Source organism: Apodemus sylvaticus, chromosome 2 (assembly GCF_947179515.1).
Source record: "Apodemus sylvaticus chromosome 2, mApoSyl1.1, whole genome shotgun sequence".
NCBI lineage: Eukaryota > Metazoa > Chordata > Mammalia > Rodentia > Muridae > Apodemus > Apodemus sylvaticus.
The window spans coordinates 160,246,822-160,263,657 of record NC_067473.1 but is presented as its reverse complement, the minus strand read 5'-3'; the positions used below and the strand labels follow the sequence as shown (position 1 = coordinate 160,263,657).

Here is a 16,836-nt window from a genome sequence, read left to right as displayed (position 1 = left end):
GCATCTAGGGATAAAAATAATTACATAGATATGGACAAATACATGTATTTTGCCTTGTCAATAAGAAAATATATATTATGTATAAAAATAAAAATTTCAATAAGAATGATATACACTTACTTAAAATTTAGCCAGTAGAAAATAAGAGAAAAATCAGCCCAAATCGTTCCACCTAAAATAACTTCTATTTAGTATTTTAGAAATACTTTTACTTTAAACTTATTTTTTTAAAGAATTTATTTATTTTTATTTTATGTGTGTAAGTGTTTTTGCCTGGATCTATGTGTGTGCACCTGGGCATGCCGTGTCTGTGGAGGCCAGAGAAGGTGTTGGGAACGTCAGAACTGGAGTTATAGGCATTTGTGAGCTATTTTTTTGTGTGTGTGTGTGATTCCATTCCAGGGACTTCTTAACCTCTGAGCATCTCTCCCAAGTCCTAGACTAATTTTAATAGTCTTGAATTGTTCATAGGATTTTAAATGTAGAATCAGCCATATCTATATCGTGCCAACTATTTATTAATTTATTGTTTATTTATTGGTTTTCAAGACAGGTTTTCTCTGTGTAGCCTTGGCTACCCTGGAACTGACTCTGTAGACCAGGCTGGCCTTGAACGCCCCCCCCCCCACCCTGCCCCAGTGCTAGGATTAAAGGCATGAGCCACCACTACCCTGCTATTTATTTTTTAATTTTTTTGTTAACTTTGAGGTGAGATCAAAGCTGGTCTTGAACTCATGATGGTTCTGCTTCAGCCTCCCACGTGGCCGGGATTTTAGTGTGTCTTCCGTGCTTAGCTCGGATGCTGGCTGCTGTTTTTTCGAAGATAAATTTAATCCTGGACAACAGAGCACGTTCATCTCAACACTCCCGTACCCCCCCCCCTCTTTTATGGCATTCATTTTTCTATTGTCACTGAACTCTTGTGTTTTCTTTTTGCCTTTTAGTGTAAATCACTCCAACTCGTTCCTACAAATTAAAAGTGTTCATCTTCTCAGGCTTGCGATGCCCTGGGTGATGAGGGCCAGCAGGAAAGTGTGAGCTGATGGCACAGCACGATCTTCACAGGCCTTCCCAGGGATGGAGTCGGTAAAGCCGCGGAGCCCGGAAGGGGAAGTGGATGGAGGTCTGCGGGGCAACTGAGAGGAGATAACACACTCTCTGCCAGCACGGAGGGCAGATTGGGTTAAACAACAGGCGATGCTCCTGGCTTCCCGTAGGTGTAAACTGATTGGATTGCCTATCGAAGCTGGGGTAGGGGTGAAGCCTGTTGCATTGCATATTAGAAGCGCATTGTAAGGGTTTCTGGAATTTCAGAAACACAAGTCCACGAGGAAATACAGAAGACACTGTCGGTAGCTGAGGTCGGGGAATTAAAAAAAGGCACACACGGTGATGATGCCAGGTGTTCATGCTTGTGATCCTGATGTTTGGGAGGCTGAAGCAGGAGCATTGCCGTGAGTTCGAGGCCAGCCTGGCTACAGAGTGAAATCCTGTCTTGAACAAACAAAAGGACATTCTAACGTTGCTTGGAATTATAGGGCTCTCCTGGTATAAAACCCAGGAGAACAGAAGGCGAGAAGGGGGTTCCGCTGATTTGGGATGGAGTAGGCTCGGGGAGGCGGGGCTTTCTCTTGGCAAATGGTTGCTGAACCGGTGACTTAAATAGGGTCTCCCGGCTTCCTGCCCGTTCTCACTGGGACCTCCACAGAGCTGGCTGGCCACTGCTCAGCGCCCCTGGCATCAGTCTTTACCTTCAATCACCCTCTGAATCCAATCCATGTAGCTGAGTACTTTGGTGTAGAAGCCGTACCCCTTGCCACACCCGATGCCCCAGGATACAATGCCCGTGGCCACCCAGTGACGAGCACGATCGTCCCACACCACATAGACGCTGCCACTGTCTCCCTGGCAGACACTGTTCATCTGCATCTCTTCCCCGACACAGAACATAGTGTCAGAAAACACCTCAGTTCGCTGCCTCTGGCGGAGCCAGGCTTCACAGGCCCCCCGGGGAGCTACGGGCAGCTTTGAGTATTTCAACTTTGTCGTTAACCAGCCCATCTCCACACCAAACCCGCTGACATAACCCCACAGGCCGCTGTGGTAGAGGGTCTCGTTGTCCGGCAGACAGACTGGGAGGAGATTGGGCCCCAGAGGGACTCTGTGCTCAAGTTCCAGGAGGGCGATGTCCCCATTGAAGTTGTGGGACTCATGTTGGCGGTAGTCTGGGTGAACCACCACCCTACGGACAGGATGGTTCCCCAGTTTCAGCAGCTCGTCTATGTCCGTGTGACCCAGAAACACTTCCACACTCTGGTTCTTTCTGAGATAGATGCTATCCTTGGGGTAGATGGTATGGGCAGCCGTCAGGATCCATCTGTCACCCAGCAGGGCTCCACCCCCACGACCGTAGATACTGGTGAAGGCTTGCCAGGGAAAGTTACCCAGCTTAGCTCTGGAAGAACCAAAAATGTTTGGGTTCTCAGCAATGGGGACGACTGGTCTTCCACAGACTGCAAGAGAGCAGGGGTGAGAAAAGCAGTCAGTCAACAACCGTGGGGGATTAGAGACCTGTGACGTGCTGTGGTCCCCCGTGAAGAGGCTCTCAGGCATGACTGCAGAGGGCCAGGACCTTCCGAGCACATATATCACAAGTGCTGATGTGAGCAGACAATCAGTCCTGACAATGTGGGGGCACAAATCCTGCAAGGGACAGGGCACTGGGCCTTCCCTCCTCCTGCTGCAGAGTCTGTGAGCCATTTCTTAACGCTGACGGGGCTATCTCTGGTCTGAGGTGTGTCTTGAGTGCCATTTGTCTCTGTTTTCTATGTCACTCTGTCATTTGTAACATCTCCCATGCCACCCATGCTCCAGACCCAGGCTACCTTTCAGTGGTCCATGGGTCAGATTTTGTTGGGGAGGGCCAGTGCTTTCATTTGAAACCACGGATTTTGACAGGCTTGTTGGTGTATGGATGTAATCCCAGAATCTGGGAAACAGGTAAATGAAAAAGCAGTTCAAGATCATCCTTGGCTACACAGGGAGCACGAGGCCACCCTGGGGTATGTGAGAGCGTCTCACAACAAAACAGAACACACAAAAGGAAGGAAGTGCTGTTATAACATGGGGAACCCTGAAAGCATTATGCTAAGGAGAGGCGTCAGGCATAAGAAGTCCTACAATGTGCGATTCCATTTGTACGAAATGTCCATAGTGGACAAATCCATAGAGGTCGAATGTAGATTAATGGTGGAAATGTCCTGGGGGAGTGGGGAGGGAGGGGTGTGTGTGTATGGGGAGAGGTGGTGTGGTGTGTGTGTGTGTGTGTGTGGTTATGTGTGGTGTGTATGTGGTGTATGTGTATGTGTGGTATGTATCTGTGTGTGGTGTGTGTGTGTGTGTGTGTGTTTGTGTGTGGTGTGTATGTGGTGTATGTGTATGTATGGTGTGTATATGTGTGTGGTGTGTATCTATGTGTGGTGTGTGTGTGTGTGGTATATGTGTGTATGTGTGTGTGTGGTATGTGTGTGTGATGTGTGTGTGTGTGTGGTTGTGTGTGGTGTGTATGTGGTGTATGTGTGGTGTATATATGTGTGTGGTGTGTATCTGTGTGTGGTGTGTGTGTGTGTGGTATATATGTGTATGTATGTGTGTGGTATGTGTGTATGGTGTGTGTGTGGTGTGTGTGTGGTACATGTATATGTGTGTATGTATGTGTGTGTGTGGTATATGTGTGTATGTATGTGTGTGGTATGTGGGTATGGTGTGTGTGTGGTACATGTATATGTGTGTATGTATGTGTGTGTGTGGTATATGTGTGTGGTGTGTATGTGTGGTATATGTGTGTATGTATGTGTGTGGTATGTGTGTGTGGTGTGTGTGTGGTATATGTGTGTATGTGTGTGTGGTATGTGTGTGTGGTGTGTGTGTGGTACGTGAATATGTGTGTGTGTGTGGTGTGTGTGTGTATGTATGTGTGTGGTGTGTGGTATGTGTGTGGGGTGTATGTGTATGTGGTGTGTGTGTGGTATGTATGTGGGGTGTGTGTGTGTGTGTGTTTCTGGGGATTGAACTCAAGACCTTCTGTATCTCAGGCAGGTGGTCTACCACAGAGCCAGCCATCTGCCTGAGACCTTGGGAGAATGAGGGGTGAGCTCCTTGCCTCTTACATTCCGGCTCTCTGACATCAATTTCTTACAGGCCTTCTGCCTTCACCCCCCCCTTCCTGTTCTAGTGCTTTCCTTTCATGCTGTGTCCCAGCCTTCCCAGTGACAGCCGAGGCCTGCTGGCATCTGGGCACTGCAACAGCACCAGGCAGGTAGCTACTCACCTGGGAAGCATTCAGGAACCTCTTCTCCATCCTGTCTGTCCTCCCACTTCCCCAGGGATGGGAAGCTAAGTATCCCTGCAGAGCAGAATGAGGGGCAGCAAAGAATTGGGGTGTCCAGACCCCCAGTAGGATGGGTGATCAGAAGGACTCAGGAGGCGAGGGCTCACCTGTCTGCTCTGCCTTATAATAGGGATCTTGGCAGTGGCTCTGAACCTTGGGAGGGTCAGCTCCAGGTGTGGTGACAGCCTCAGTGTCCCCATTGGGTTGGTTCACAGCTGTAGGGAAAGGGCAGTTCTGAGGATCTCACAGAGGATTGCAAACTGGGGGGTAACTCGGGAGGATGACTCTGGCCGTGTCTATGTGGTCAGTGCACAAGACTTAGCAAAATCCAAACTGTCTTTCACTGATTGTTTCTTAAGACTCCAAGAGCTTGAAAGCAACTGTGAGACGGGAGCTGTGGAGAAGCCGGCCTTTCCAGACAGAGTTGCAGGGAGTAGTAATTAGCAAAACGCCTTCGGAGAGAAGTCAAACAACTTCAGGATTTAAAAATGCAAATGTGCTATATCCTAGCAATTAAATTTCGAAGAATTTACTCTAAAGATATTCTCACACCTGTGCTCAGAGATGTGCATATAAGGATATATACACACACAGCTACACTGTTGGTGGCAAGAAAGGGTCCCTGGCCAATGCACTAAATGTACATTATAGCTCTCTCTCTCTCTCTCTCTCTCTCTCACACACACACACACACACAGTGCACAGACATACATACAAGCAAAACACTCATATACACACAATAAAAGAACAAATCTAAAAAATAAGTCTAAAGAAAGACATCCTGGGGGCTGGAGAGATGGCATAGCAGTTAAGAGCACTGACTGCTCTTCCGAAGGTCCTGAGTTCAAATCCCAGTTAACCACATGGTGGCTAACAACCATCTGTGATAAGATCTGGTGCTCTCTTCTGGGGTGTCTGAGGACAGCTACAGAATATAATTGCATAATATAAATAAATAAATCTAAATAAAAACATCCTAAACTTGAAAATGGCAACATCAGAACATTCTGTCCACGGTGCAATACAAAGAGGCCGTGGAGCTTCAAGAGTGTGGGGTGTCTTTGGGAGACTGTCTGGTAGACGGACAGCAGGGCTGTTTCTGGGAAGGCTGGTCAGTGATGAAGGCCAGACATCAGAGGAAGTCTTACTTTCCACACCTTTATTTCAAAGATATTATGTGCAAATACTGTTTTCTCAAACAGTGAGTCATTGTTTGAAAATCTAGAATTGCACTTACTTACCTGGCTTTCAGATCTCTCCTCGTCTGTCTGTCAGCTTTTCAGGGCCTGCCACCTTACCTGGAATTAAGGGCTAGAGCCAAGCAATGGCTGCCTCCTAACTGGGCTGTTTACTATCAAGGTCACCGCTGGCACAAGGATAGTCAGTTCAGGTGTCCCCAATCCCCTCCCGTCACTCATGCTTCCGCTAGGTCCTTCAAGGGCTCAGGGTCACAGGTTCCCCACTTCAAGAGGGTTCTCTCTTACCTATGGCTTGGTAGAGAGCCAGGAAACCTTTGTGGAGATGTGTGATTTTGTTCTTGGAGGAGGAGTGTGCCTGGAAGGTCAGCCGCAGGCTCCTCCCGGAGGATACAAACTCCCTGTGACCAGGAGGGCTTCCCTGAGGGGAACCCTGCTGCCCACACAGCCGGGTTGCATCTGTTCCTCCAGTTGAAATCTGGAAGAGGAAAGAGAGGACAGGAAGTGTGGCCACAGGGTGTGAGGTCGAGTCTGCCCTCGCTGCAGCTCTGCCGGGAAGCAATGCGCCTCTGTAGAGCTCAGAAGTTGTTCACCTTGGGGTCCTCTGAATTAGTTTCTGTCTCATTATTGACCCCCAAGCTTCTTCCAGAGTGACCATACCTTTGACTTTCTCTTGTGCCTGCTATAATTACCTTATAAACCTTACTCTGCTTTCCTTCTTCCAGAAGATTCCTTGGGAACCATGGGCTCTCTGTACTCCTCACTGGGTTGTAAATTCTAAGACTATATTTGCTTTGTCCGAAACTGTGTCCCTGATGCTTATAATAGACCCCCAGACCTTGGTAGGCCCCAGACCTTAGTGCAACTGCAACCATGATAGAAGTACTATCCAAGTCATAAAATTCAGCACGTAGTGAGCACACTCGCCAAATAAAAACAAATGTCTGCTCCATCTAAGTCCACAGTTCCGGCAAAGTCTCTAAATGTACTAATCTTGCTTTTGGGCTTCTATGGTTCTGCTTCTGACTAAACTGTTCTTGGTAACTAAAGTATGTCAACCCAGGATATGTCTTTTTTTTTTTTTTTTCTTAAAAGCTCACTCTGAGAAAGGCTTAGGGCTACACTGGGGTTCTGAATAGCCAGGATAGTCACTGGTTGGCTAAGTAAGACTTTCTATTGGCTTAAACCCATTCTGGAGTAGTCTTTTTTGGTGGGTGTAGTGGTTTGAATAGGCTTGGCTTATGTAGTGGTACTATTAGGAGGTATGGACTTGTTGGAGTAGGTGTGATCTTGTTGAAGGAAGTGTGTCCCTGTCAGGGTGGGCTTTGAGATCCTCCTCCTAGCTGCCTGGAAGACAGTTTTCTCCTGTTTGTCTTTGGAACAGCTCCTCCAGCACTGTGTCTGCCTGGACACTGCTGTGCTTCCCACCATGATGACAATGGACTGAACCTCTGAACCTGTGAGCCAGCTCCAATGAAATGTTTTTCTTTATAAGAGTTGCCTCGGTCACGGTGTCTTTTCATAGCCACGGAAACACTAACTAAAACAGTGTTTAATAGCAAAAAAAAAATGGTTGAGAGACTAGACCTTCTGAATAAATGGAAAGCCACCATCACCTCTGACGGTGAGATGCGGTTAGAGAGTGGTTCAAGAGATCCTAGGTGCAATTAGGTATTGCTACCTCTGTATACCGGAGTTTGTAGATAGTGTAAGGCCTCTATCCGCCAGCATACAGGGCGGGGCACTGAGTCTTTAATCTGGACTGAGACTAAACAATAGACATTTGAGGCTTTAAAAACCACTCTGATTTCCACTCCAGTCCTAGCGCTCCCAGATGCCTCTAAACCTTTTTAGCCATTGTCCATGAACAAAGACATTACAAAACAGTTTTAACCCAAACTCTGGGACCATAGAAATGTTCTGTTTCATACACGTCCAAACAAATGGACCCTGTAGGCATGGGTTGGCTCACTTGTATAAGAGCTGTGGTGGCTACTGCTAGGCTAATGCCAGCCAACCGACCAACCAATCAACCAACCAACCAACCAACCGACCGACCGACCAACCAACCAACCAACCATCCAACCAACCAACCAATCAACCAACCAACCAACCAACCAACCAACCAACCAACCAATCAACCAAACAAACAAACAACCAATCAACCAACCAACCAACCAAACAAACAACCAAACAACCAAACAACCAATCAACCGACCAACCAACCAACCAACCAATCAACCGACCAACCAACTGACCAACCAATCAACCAACCAACCAACCAACCAACCAACCAACCAACCAACCAACCAAGTTAAGTCTGGGTCAGGGTCTTCTACTCACAGTACCAACATGCAATTGAGACACTCCTCCAAAGAACACCAGAACTCTGGCTGTCTAATGCCCGTGTGACCCAGTATCAGGCCCATTCCTGGGCCACTTTGGAGTGCAGTTTGAGAAACTCACTGCTACCCATCCTGCTACATTCTTGCCTGATGTTGACTGTAGATACTTATCTACGACTGCCACAAGATGGAAGATGAAGTCAGGTACCTGGGAGTTGTGGTAATTACTTTAACTGCAATGACTTGGGCCCAAACCCGATACCTCCGGCCAGGGAGAACGGGTCCATGGGGCCCAGGCTCTCAGATGGGGAAAAGGAAAGTTCACCACTGGACATGGACAGTCGCTATGCTTTCACTACTGTGCATGCCCACGGTATCATCTACTGAGAAAGAAGGTTTCTCACCACTGGGAGAAGGTCATTAAAAACAATGAGAAAACCCTGACCCTCCTGGAGGCTGTTTGGCTTCCCCTATGACTTGGTGTCCTCCACTGCCAAGGACATCAGGAAGATAACTTCCCTGAGGCGAGAGAAACTGGGTTGCTGATCTGGCGGCCTGAGGAGGCAAGTGGCTCGAATACCTGGGGCCTCTTGATATTCTGATGACACACCCCAACCCAGTGCTGCCTGTGACTCCATGGTGCAACCAAGAGGACACAGAGGATGCCAAAAATGGACAGCTGGAGCCCAGAGATTGGAACCACACCAGAAGGAAGATCGAATTATGTAGTCATTACAATTAAGTTTTTGAAGGTCAGAGGTTTTTTTTTTGTTGTTGTTTTTTGGAAGTTTTTTTTTTTAAGATTTATTTATTATTATATATAAGTACACTGTAGCTGTCTTCAGATGCAACAGAAGAGGGCATCAGATCTCTTCATGGATGGTTGTGAGCCACCATGTGGGTGCTGGGATTTGAACTCATGACCTTTGGAAGAACAGTCGGTGCTCTTACCCACTACGCCATCTCTCCAGCCCCAAAGGTCAGTGCTTTAATCCTAGCACTTGGGAGGCAGAGGCAGGTGGATTTCTAAGTTCAAGGCCAGCCTGGTCTACAGAATGAGTTCCAGGACAGCCAGGGCTACACAGAGAAACCCTGTCTCAAAAAACCAAAAAATAAAATTAAATAAAGTAAATAAATTAAGTTTTCATCAGTTCCAGGGCCTTTCCACTCCCTGCCCATGTTACCTCCTCCTGAGTCATGTTTGGCATGAGTATGGGCTCATGGTACAGTTCCCAGTGCCCTCAGTGCTGGACTTGGAAACTGAGGAAGACAGATACTGGGGAGGCGTTAGAATGCAACACAGACCAGCGGCTCACCTTCATCCTGACATGTGCTCATTGATGCCCACTTTAAAGGTTTGGCAGGTGGGGCTGGAGAGGAGGCTCAGCGGTTAAGAGCACAGACTGCTCCTCTGAAGGTCCTGATTTCAAATCCCAGCAACCACATGGTGGCTTACAACCATCCATAATGAGATCTGATACCCTCTCCTGGAGTGTCTGAAGACAGTGTACTTACATATAATAAATAAATAAATCTTTTAAAAAAAGATGTGGGGGTTTACTTTTTGAGATAGAAATCCAGAGTTTACAATTTTATGCACACCCTCCTAGTTGCCAAGAGCAAGGGAGTTTCCATTGTAAACACTGGGGTTGTGAAACAGAGGCTTCCTGGAAAATTCCTTAAGATTCTGGTTCTTTGGGAAACAGGGAAAACCTGGGGAATCAGACTTTAATGCCTCAGGAACGGATGCTAGGCAACAATTTAAACTTCCCCTCAAGGTTCCCAGGCCTTTGGGTCCTACACATGCCAAGGTCCCAACCAACTTTCCTTTCCAAAGCATTAAAACACCCAGGACCAGAGGTCCCTCCCCCCAAGTCACCCCTACCCCGCCCTATCCTGGAAGCCGAGAGACCTCCATCTCTTGGCACTCTTGATAGGGCCCACCACTTAATCCTTCCCAGACAGAAATCGGCCAGGATCGCTGGTTATGCTGTCCCCAGCCCCTGTACACTAATAAGGAGAGGAACTAACCAGACTGACTAACAAAACTCACCGTGACTCGGGCAACCCACATTGATGTCAGAGCACCTACCAGGCTCTGGAACTTACCTAACATCCAAAACCTTTACCTAGGTGCTTGCCCTCATTCTGATGCCTGCTGTTCTGCCTTGCTAATGGGTTAGCTCATCTGGACAACAGCAGTTTAACTATGACACCGAGACTACTTTGTTGGTGTGACTGAATGTGCCACTTCTAATGCTTTCCAAACCTTTTTATGTATCTTAGCACACATTCTGCCTCCAGTTTATCCATATAATGGGAAAGGGGGCAAAAAGTACATTTTGATATGGACCCTGTACTATGAGAGACAGACAGACAGACAGAGAGAGAGAGAGAGAGAGAGAGAGAGAGCGAGCAGTGTCTGTCTTCCTTGCACTCCTGGTTAGATGGTTAGAGCTGGCATACACAGATCAGCCTTTATCATGGGAGACAACAAACAAAACAGAGGGCTGGAGAGATGGCTCAGCGGTTAAGAGCACTGAGAGCTCTTTTGAAGGTTCTGAGTTCAAATCCCAGCAACCACATGGTGGTTCACAACCACCCGTAATAAAATGTAATGAAATTTGGTATACTTAGATATAACAAGAAATAAATCTTTAAGTTGGAGCGAGTGGGGCATCAGTACAGATACAGTGTACTCATACACATAAAATAAATAAATAAATCTTTTAAAAAAATAAAACACTGCACATTTTGAAGGGGAAACTTTGAAAAGAAAAAGAGTCAAAGATAAAATAAAATAATTGGTACCAGTCTCTGTTCTCTTCTTCCTTCTGGCTACATTGCTACCAGCACTGGCTGGGCCTTTAATTCTTATTCTGACTGGATTAACAGGAGGGCTGCTGCATCTTAAACAGTACAGGCAATTATGTATCAATGTGGTAAAATTAGTGTAGTGGTCCTTAGGAACAACTTTACCTCTTTACAGCAGGGTGAGTCCATGATTTGACTCATTCACAAAAACCAGGGCCCCAGACCTTAGCACAACTGACTCACCATGGAAGCATCACTCAGGCTGTAAAACTCAGCATGTAGGAGCACCCCCCCACCCCAAACAAAAACAAAGACCCAATCCATCAAAGTCCATAGCTCTGGGAAAGTGTCTAATGTTTTGCTTTTTGGCTTCTGCAGTTCTGCTTCTGGTTAACCACTCTTGTTAATTGAATTATGTCAACCTAAGAAATATTGCGCTCATCCCGAGAAAGGCTCAGGGCTACACTGGGATTGGGAACACCTAGGGTGACAGCGGCTGTGAAAGAAAGTCTCAGTTTGCTTAAACCTGTGTCAGTGAGACCCCACAACAGCGCTCAGAACAGTGACTTTAGTGCCTCAGGCTTGAATCAGAGTACACACACACACACACAATAAATCCCATGCTGTCATCTTCCACTTTCCTGAGTAACTTTCTACAGAGGTCCTGTTAGAGCCCCAGTATTGCCCCGCCCCAGTATTGCCCTGCCCCAGTATTGCCCTGCCCCAGTATTGCCCCGCCCCAGTTTTAGCATCAGAACCCACGCTTGCATCAGCTTCTCTTATCTCTTTTCCTACTTCAAACCCCGCTAGGATGAGCAGCCAGGGGCAGAAGGAGGGAGGGGAGATGATGACTTAGAACAAAGGGAAGCCAGGGTGCAGGTGGCAAGGAGGAGAACTGAATCCGAAAAGACGGAAGCCAGCGCACAGCCAGCGGGCTCTCACTGCTGACCTGGGCGAAGTTGCAGGGTTTGGTAGAACCAAGAACCTCTCAGGAGAAAAGGCTGACCAGAGGTCAACAGACAGGAAGTCTGGTGGGAACGCCTCGAGATGCTTCATCCCGAGTCCCCACTCTATGCGAGCAGACAGCTCTCACTCACACACTTTGGTAGAAGATGTGAACTTAAACCAGAAACCCTGCATTGAGGTCCCTAGCTACATCTGACAGAGGTGGTAAAGTCCAGCACCCAAACCAGAGGAATAAAGTGAACCTCTACCAACCGAACACGGAGAGGCGTCCTACTCTATGATCTCTGGTCCTAGCTTGTTTCCAGAATGCTGGGAGCCCTGAGGGGGAAACTGGTGGGGACCTTGCTGGGGAAACTTACTGTCCCAAACAAAAGATGTAAACATGCTCACTTTTGGGAGGCACCTCTAGGTCACCCTGTTAATGCTGACTGCTATGATCTGGCTGTTTAAAAGCTCGACGAAGTTCAGTTGCATTGTGGGATAGCGGTGGCTCACACCTTTAATCCCAGAATTCAGGAGGCAGAGGCAATGGCATCTCTGAGTTCGAGGCCAACCTGATCTACAGAGCTAGTTCCAGGACAGCCAGGGTTCTATACATAGAAAAGCCCTGTCTTGAAAACAAAACAAAACAAAACAAAACAAAACAAAGGCGGAAAGAAAAGAGAGAAAGTTACTTGATAGTGCTTGGAGGTGGGTCTCTTGAGAGGTAATTGATTTATTTGTGCCTTTATTGTGGGTGTGGGTTAGTTACTGGATTCCTAAAGAAAAGGATGGCTTAGGCCTAATTTTCCTATTTTTCCTTGCTCTGTGTGCTTGCTTGCTATCCCACCAAGTTATGACAGCAAAGCTGGCTCTCTCCTCACCAGCACTGTCCTCTGGGATACCCCAGTCTCCGGACAGTGAACAAAATAAAGTCCTGTTGTTTGTAAATTACCCGACCTATGGCATTTTGTTACAGCAGCAGAAAAGGAACTGAGATACCATTTTCAAACCCATCATTTGACATATTTTAGCTATTCATGTAGAACTTTAAACCAGCAGCATCGTGTTCTAACCTTAAATACAAATGTTCAGGCAAGTATTATTATTAGACCTTACAAGAAGTGTCTCAGATAAAAATCAGAGGTGGAGACAGGCAAACATGAAAGAGACTTGGGTAAAACAGCGACAATGCAGAAAGCAGAAGAAACATTCAAGACTAATCCCACAGAGGGGAACAAGTAGCTATTGCACATGTATGGTAAGAACCACAGATTTAGAAAGAATGAGTCCTTATGAAGAAACCATCAAGCAAAAAGTTTGAATATAAATGTAAAGAAACTGGGGCTAGAAGTGTAGTTCAGTGAAGAATGTGTGTCAGCATGTGTGAGGCTCTGGGTCAATTCCTGGCATTACAAAAAAGAAAGGCAAAGAAATATTCTAGAAAGTGGAGCAAAGGGGCAAGGAGTTGGATAACAGAATAGAACAGAGACCTAGAGAACCAGTCCACTACGTACAATTGCCAAAGCACAGGAGAGACTGGTGGCTCACAACCACCTGTAATTACAGCTCCAGGGAATCTAATATCCTCTTCTGGCGTCCACTGGCACTTGCCAGCACATGTAAACACACACACACACACACACACACACACACACACAATGAGTAAAGAGCCATTTGCATCAGGGCACATCAAATGAAAGTTCAGAACACTGGAATAAGGAAAATACTTACAAAATCCTAGATAGGAAAACAGAAGAATGAGGATGTTAGCAGCACTGGACTTTTAAATGACACTAGAGATAGAAGACAATGTCATCAACATTCTGGAAGAAAATGACTTCAAAACTGGATTATTATACCCAGATAAACTGTCCACTGGCAATGAGGGTCGGACTGAGCTACCTAGGCTGTCTAGAATCTAACACATCCTTTCTAAGGAGTCATTACTGGAGAATGACTCCTGGCCAGATAACAAGCTGAGGAAAGTAAAGTAATTAACATATACCACGTGCTCAGATCTGAATGTTTTCAAGTCCTGTCAATAATAAATATTGGTTTGTGAGAAAAAAAAAAAAGATGCGGGGCAGTGGTGGTGCACACCTTTAATCCCAGCACTTGGGAGGCAGAGGCAGGCAGATTTCTGAGTTCGAGTCCAACCTGATCTACAGAGTGATTTCACACACACACACACACACACACACACACACACACACACACACACACAAAATTGACAATGGGAGAATGAGTGAGGGGGACAGTGGTGGTGAAGGTCTTACAGCTGGAGCCAGCACCACCCTCTACGGCTGGAAGTTTAGAGGAAAATGAGACAAGTATTGAAAACTGCAGAATAGGCACATCATTTGCACATACGAAGGTAAATACGAGTGGAGATAGCTAAGCTGTAAACGATTGCCCTTGGAGTAGAGTGAGTTACTGTTTTTCATTACAATCTTGGAGGACTCTGTTATTGTTTTTTTTTTTTAATTCCTGTTCCTTCCCCACCTCCCTCCATAAAAGGAATTGTATCAGTGAACTGTATCCCTAGCCCTTTAGAATATTTTTTTTTCTTTTTAAAAAGTCTTTAAATAAGATTTATAACCTAAGCACTCAGAAGGTTGAGGCAGGAGGATGTGAGTTCAAAGGTAGCCTGGTTAACTTATTTTTTGTTTTTGAGACAAAATAGCCCAAGTTGGCTGTGAACTTGTTCTATATAGTTCAGTATGGCTTTGAACTTCTGATCTTCCTGACCTAGCCTTTTAAGTTTTGGGATAACATGTTTCAAGGACCACATCTGGCTAAGATTCTGATTTTAAAAAATCATATGCCCATCTTACTTTGATATAAATAAAATTTAACTCAAAACATAAACTGTGATTTAAAGGTACTCTTATTTTGAATAATGCTCTTGCTCTAATTTTGTGGCCTTTCATCCCAGGTGAAATGGGTCTTCACTTGATACTTCTGAGGGTGATCATTTGTTGTTAATTATATCCACTTTCCTAATTCAGTAGAGCAGGCACTCAACAAGATCAAGAGAGGGTGAGATCCTGGGCCTTTGACAAGACTGTAGAGGAGCAGTCTCGAGTCTCTTGGTAAGCTCTCAAATCTCAGACTCTGCCCGGCAGCCTTCTCCCGGAGCCTAGTGGGTCCTGTGGGTTGCCAGGGACAGGTAGGATGCTGTGTGCTGAGCGAACAGGCTGTAGCTAGGCCCCAGAACCTCTGACTTGGACACTATTTCTTCTCCAGATGGGTGGTTCAGAGCAGAGCTATGGCCCACTGCCCATGGGAGGCTCTCTCCCCAGAGCCCCCTCAGCTCTCCACCCCCTGCCCCAGCTCACTGTGACAGAGTCGCCTTCACAGTCTGGGGATGGCTCCAGGTCAAAGTCTTGGAAGATCAGCCTCACAGCAAACCCCTCCGGAGCCTCGATGTCAGTATGGCTCTCCTGGCCTTTGAGATACGGCTCTGGGTATCCGGGGGATGTCAGATGCTGTGGTAACTGCTGGGCCAACAGCACAGAGACCTGTGTGGGGCAAGTCTGGAGGATTCCCCAAAGGAGCAACCAGCACCTGTGAGTGAGCAGGGGGAGACAAGGTTAGGTCAGAGAGCGCTACCAGAGGCTGTGCGCATGCTCTGTGTGGCCCACAATGGTAAAGGCTCTGGAGGCTTAGGGGCCAGCAGTTGTGTGCATGGCCCCCAAGTGTTGGACAGACACTTCCAGATATCACTTTCCTCATCTGAGTCTGTGTAGGTTCCTATCTAGATTCTTCTGTAGCCTGATCACCAAGGCTGTGGGGTTTCTATCCTATGAAGACATTGCTATGGTGGCTTCCTGCCTCAGCCTTTCCTAACCCCACCCTGGGGTTCAAGTTAGAGGCATTTGAATATGATTTCTGGCTCAGAGCACTGAACAGACCATGTGCTGGCAAATTCAGTTGGTTTCCTCTGGGTCATCTGTCTACCCTCCCCCCACCCCTGCGTGTGTGCGTGCGTGTGCGTGCGTGCGTGTGTACTTGTGTAATCCTGTGTCCTGCCACTCTCCCAGCCCCTTTCTTTCTCCAGGGCCCTCAATGGTGCAAACTCACATCTTGCTCATGTAGCTTGTGGTGGGAGAACTTCATAGGCCGTTCTCCAGCTCTGGGACCAGGCCTCTGGACCCTGGCAGCTGGAACTGGCTAGCGTCCCTGGCCTAGGCCAGGCGTAGGAGGTGGGGCTAGAGGAGGAGGCCCTTTGGGGCCAGGGCAGAAGTTACTGGAAGTGAGTTAAGAGACTCTGGGCTCAGGTCTGCCACCTGCTGGCAGACCCAGGAATAGCTCTCGCCATAATTGAAAGAGCTTTAAAACATGCCGGGGACTTGATAGAGTAGAGTTATGTGCACATGTACACATATGCACACATGACCTTTGACTCTGTGCTTTTTTTTAGAGGGTTGGGGTTGAGATAACAGTCTTAGAAAACCTGGACTGGCCTCCAGCTTGCTTGCTATTAGTGGAGGTTCTGCCTCCTCCCTAGCATTAGGATTACAGGCATGTGCCACCACACCTAGATTTTGCTTGTGTTTTTGAAACAGGGTCTCACTTTGTAGCCCAGGATGTCATGGAACTCACTCTGCAGTCCAGACTGGGCCCCCAATCATGACAGTTCTGTCACCTTAGTCTCCAGAGGGCTGGGATTACAGGGACTTGCATACCCAGCTCTTCTGGAATATTATTTACTGTATGTTTGTATCGTGGCTTGTTTGACGCTTCTTATGACTGTACTGCTGCCTTCGATGAGATATTCTCTTCTTCCCCATCATGTACGCCAGCAGTCTGCCTCTTGGAGAACTTGAAGTTTGTGACCCAAGAACCCACGTCTTCCTTCCCTCTCCTCCTTGGTCAAGAATGGGTGAGTTAGTGCACTTGGTCATTTGAGTCCCTACCACAACATCTGAATGCTCTTCCTATAGCAGGGTTGGGGGTGTGGTTCATCCCAGGAATCTCGGAATCCCTCGGGACTCACCTCAGCTGTTACCCCAAGCTGTAAAGCTGATATCAGGAGCCACAGCGTGCGTGAGTGAGAACATCTCTCCCTGCACCCACCACGGGAAGACACACACGCATGGCTTGGTGAGTGTGGAGGGTTAGGGAGCAGGTGCAGAGGTGG

General features: G+C 47.1%; 1 protein-coding gene across 2 annotated transcripts; it reads right to left on the bottom strand.

Moving 5' to 3' along the window:
* Positions 1–500: 500 nt before the first annotated feature.
* C1rl (complement C1r subcomponent like) lies at positions 501–15,879 on the bottom strand. Of its 2 annotated transcripts, XM_052174811.1 has the most exons (6): positions 15,777–15,879; positions 15,032–15,260; positions 5,875–6,064; positions 4,498–4,605; positions 4,331–4,405; positions 501–2,513 (listed from the first exon to the last, which is right to left on the bottom strand). In XM_052174811.1, exons 1-6 carry the CDS (start codon positions 15,785–15,787, stop codon positions 1,741–1,743), a joined length of 1,386 nt encoding a protein of 461 aa, XP_052030771.1. In that variant the 5' UTR covers positions 15,788–15,879; the 3' UTR covers positions 501–1,740. The 2 variants fall into 2 exon arrangements, with proteins under 2 accessions (XP_052030771.1, XP_052030772.1); XM_052174812.1 differs by lacking the exon at positions 4,331–4,405.
* Positions 15,880–16,836: the final 957 nt, after the last annotated feature.

Excerpts from the sequence above, each read along its gene's own strand:
- C1rl (XM_052174811.1), bottom strand. Across the intron at positions 4,606-5,874 it reads GGCTCTCTACCAAGCCATAG|CTGTGAACCAACCCAATGGG; the intron begins GTAAGAGAGAAC and ends CTTTCCCTACAG. Across the intron at positions 4,406-4,497 it reads TTATAAGGCAGAGCAGACAG|GGATACTTAGCTTCCCATCC; the intron begins GTGAGCCCTCGC and ends TCTGCTCTGCAG.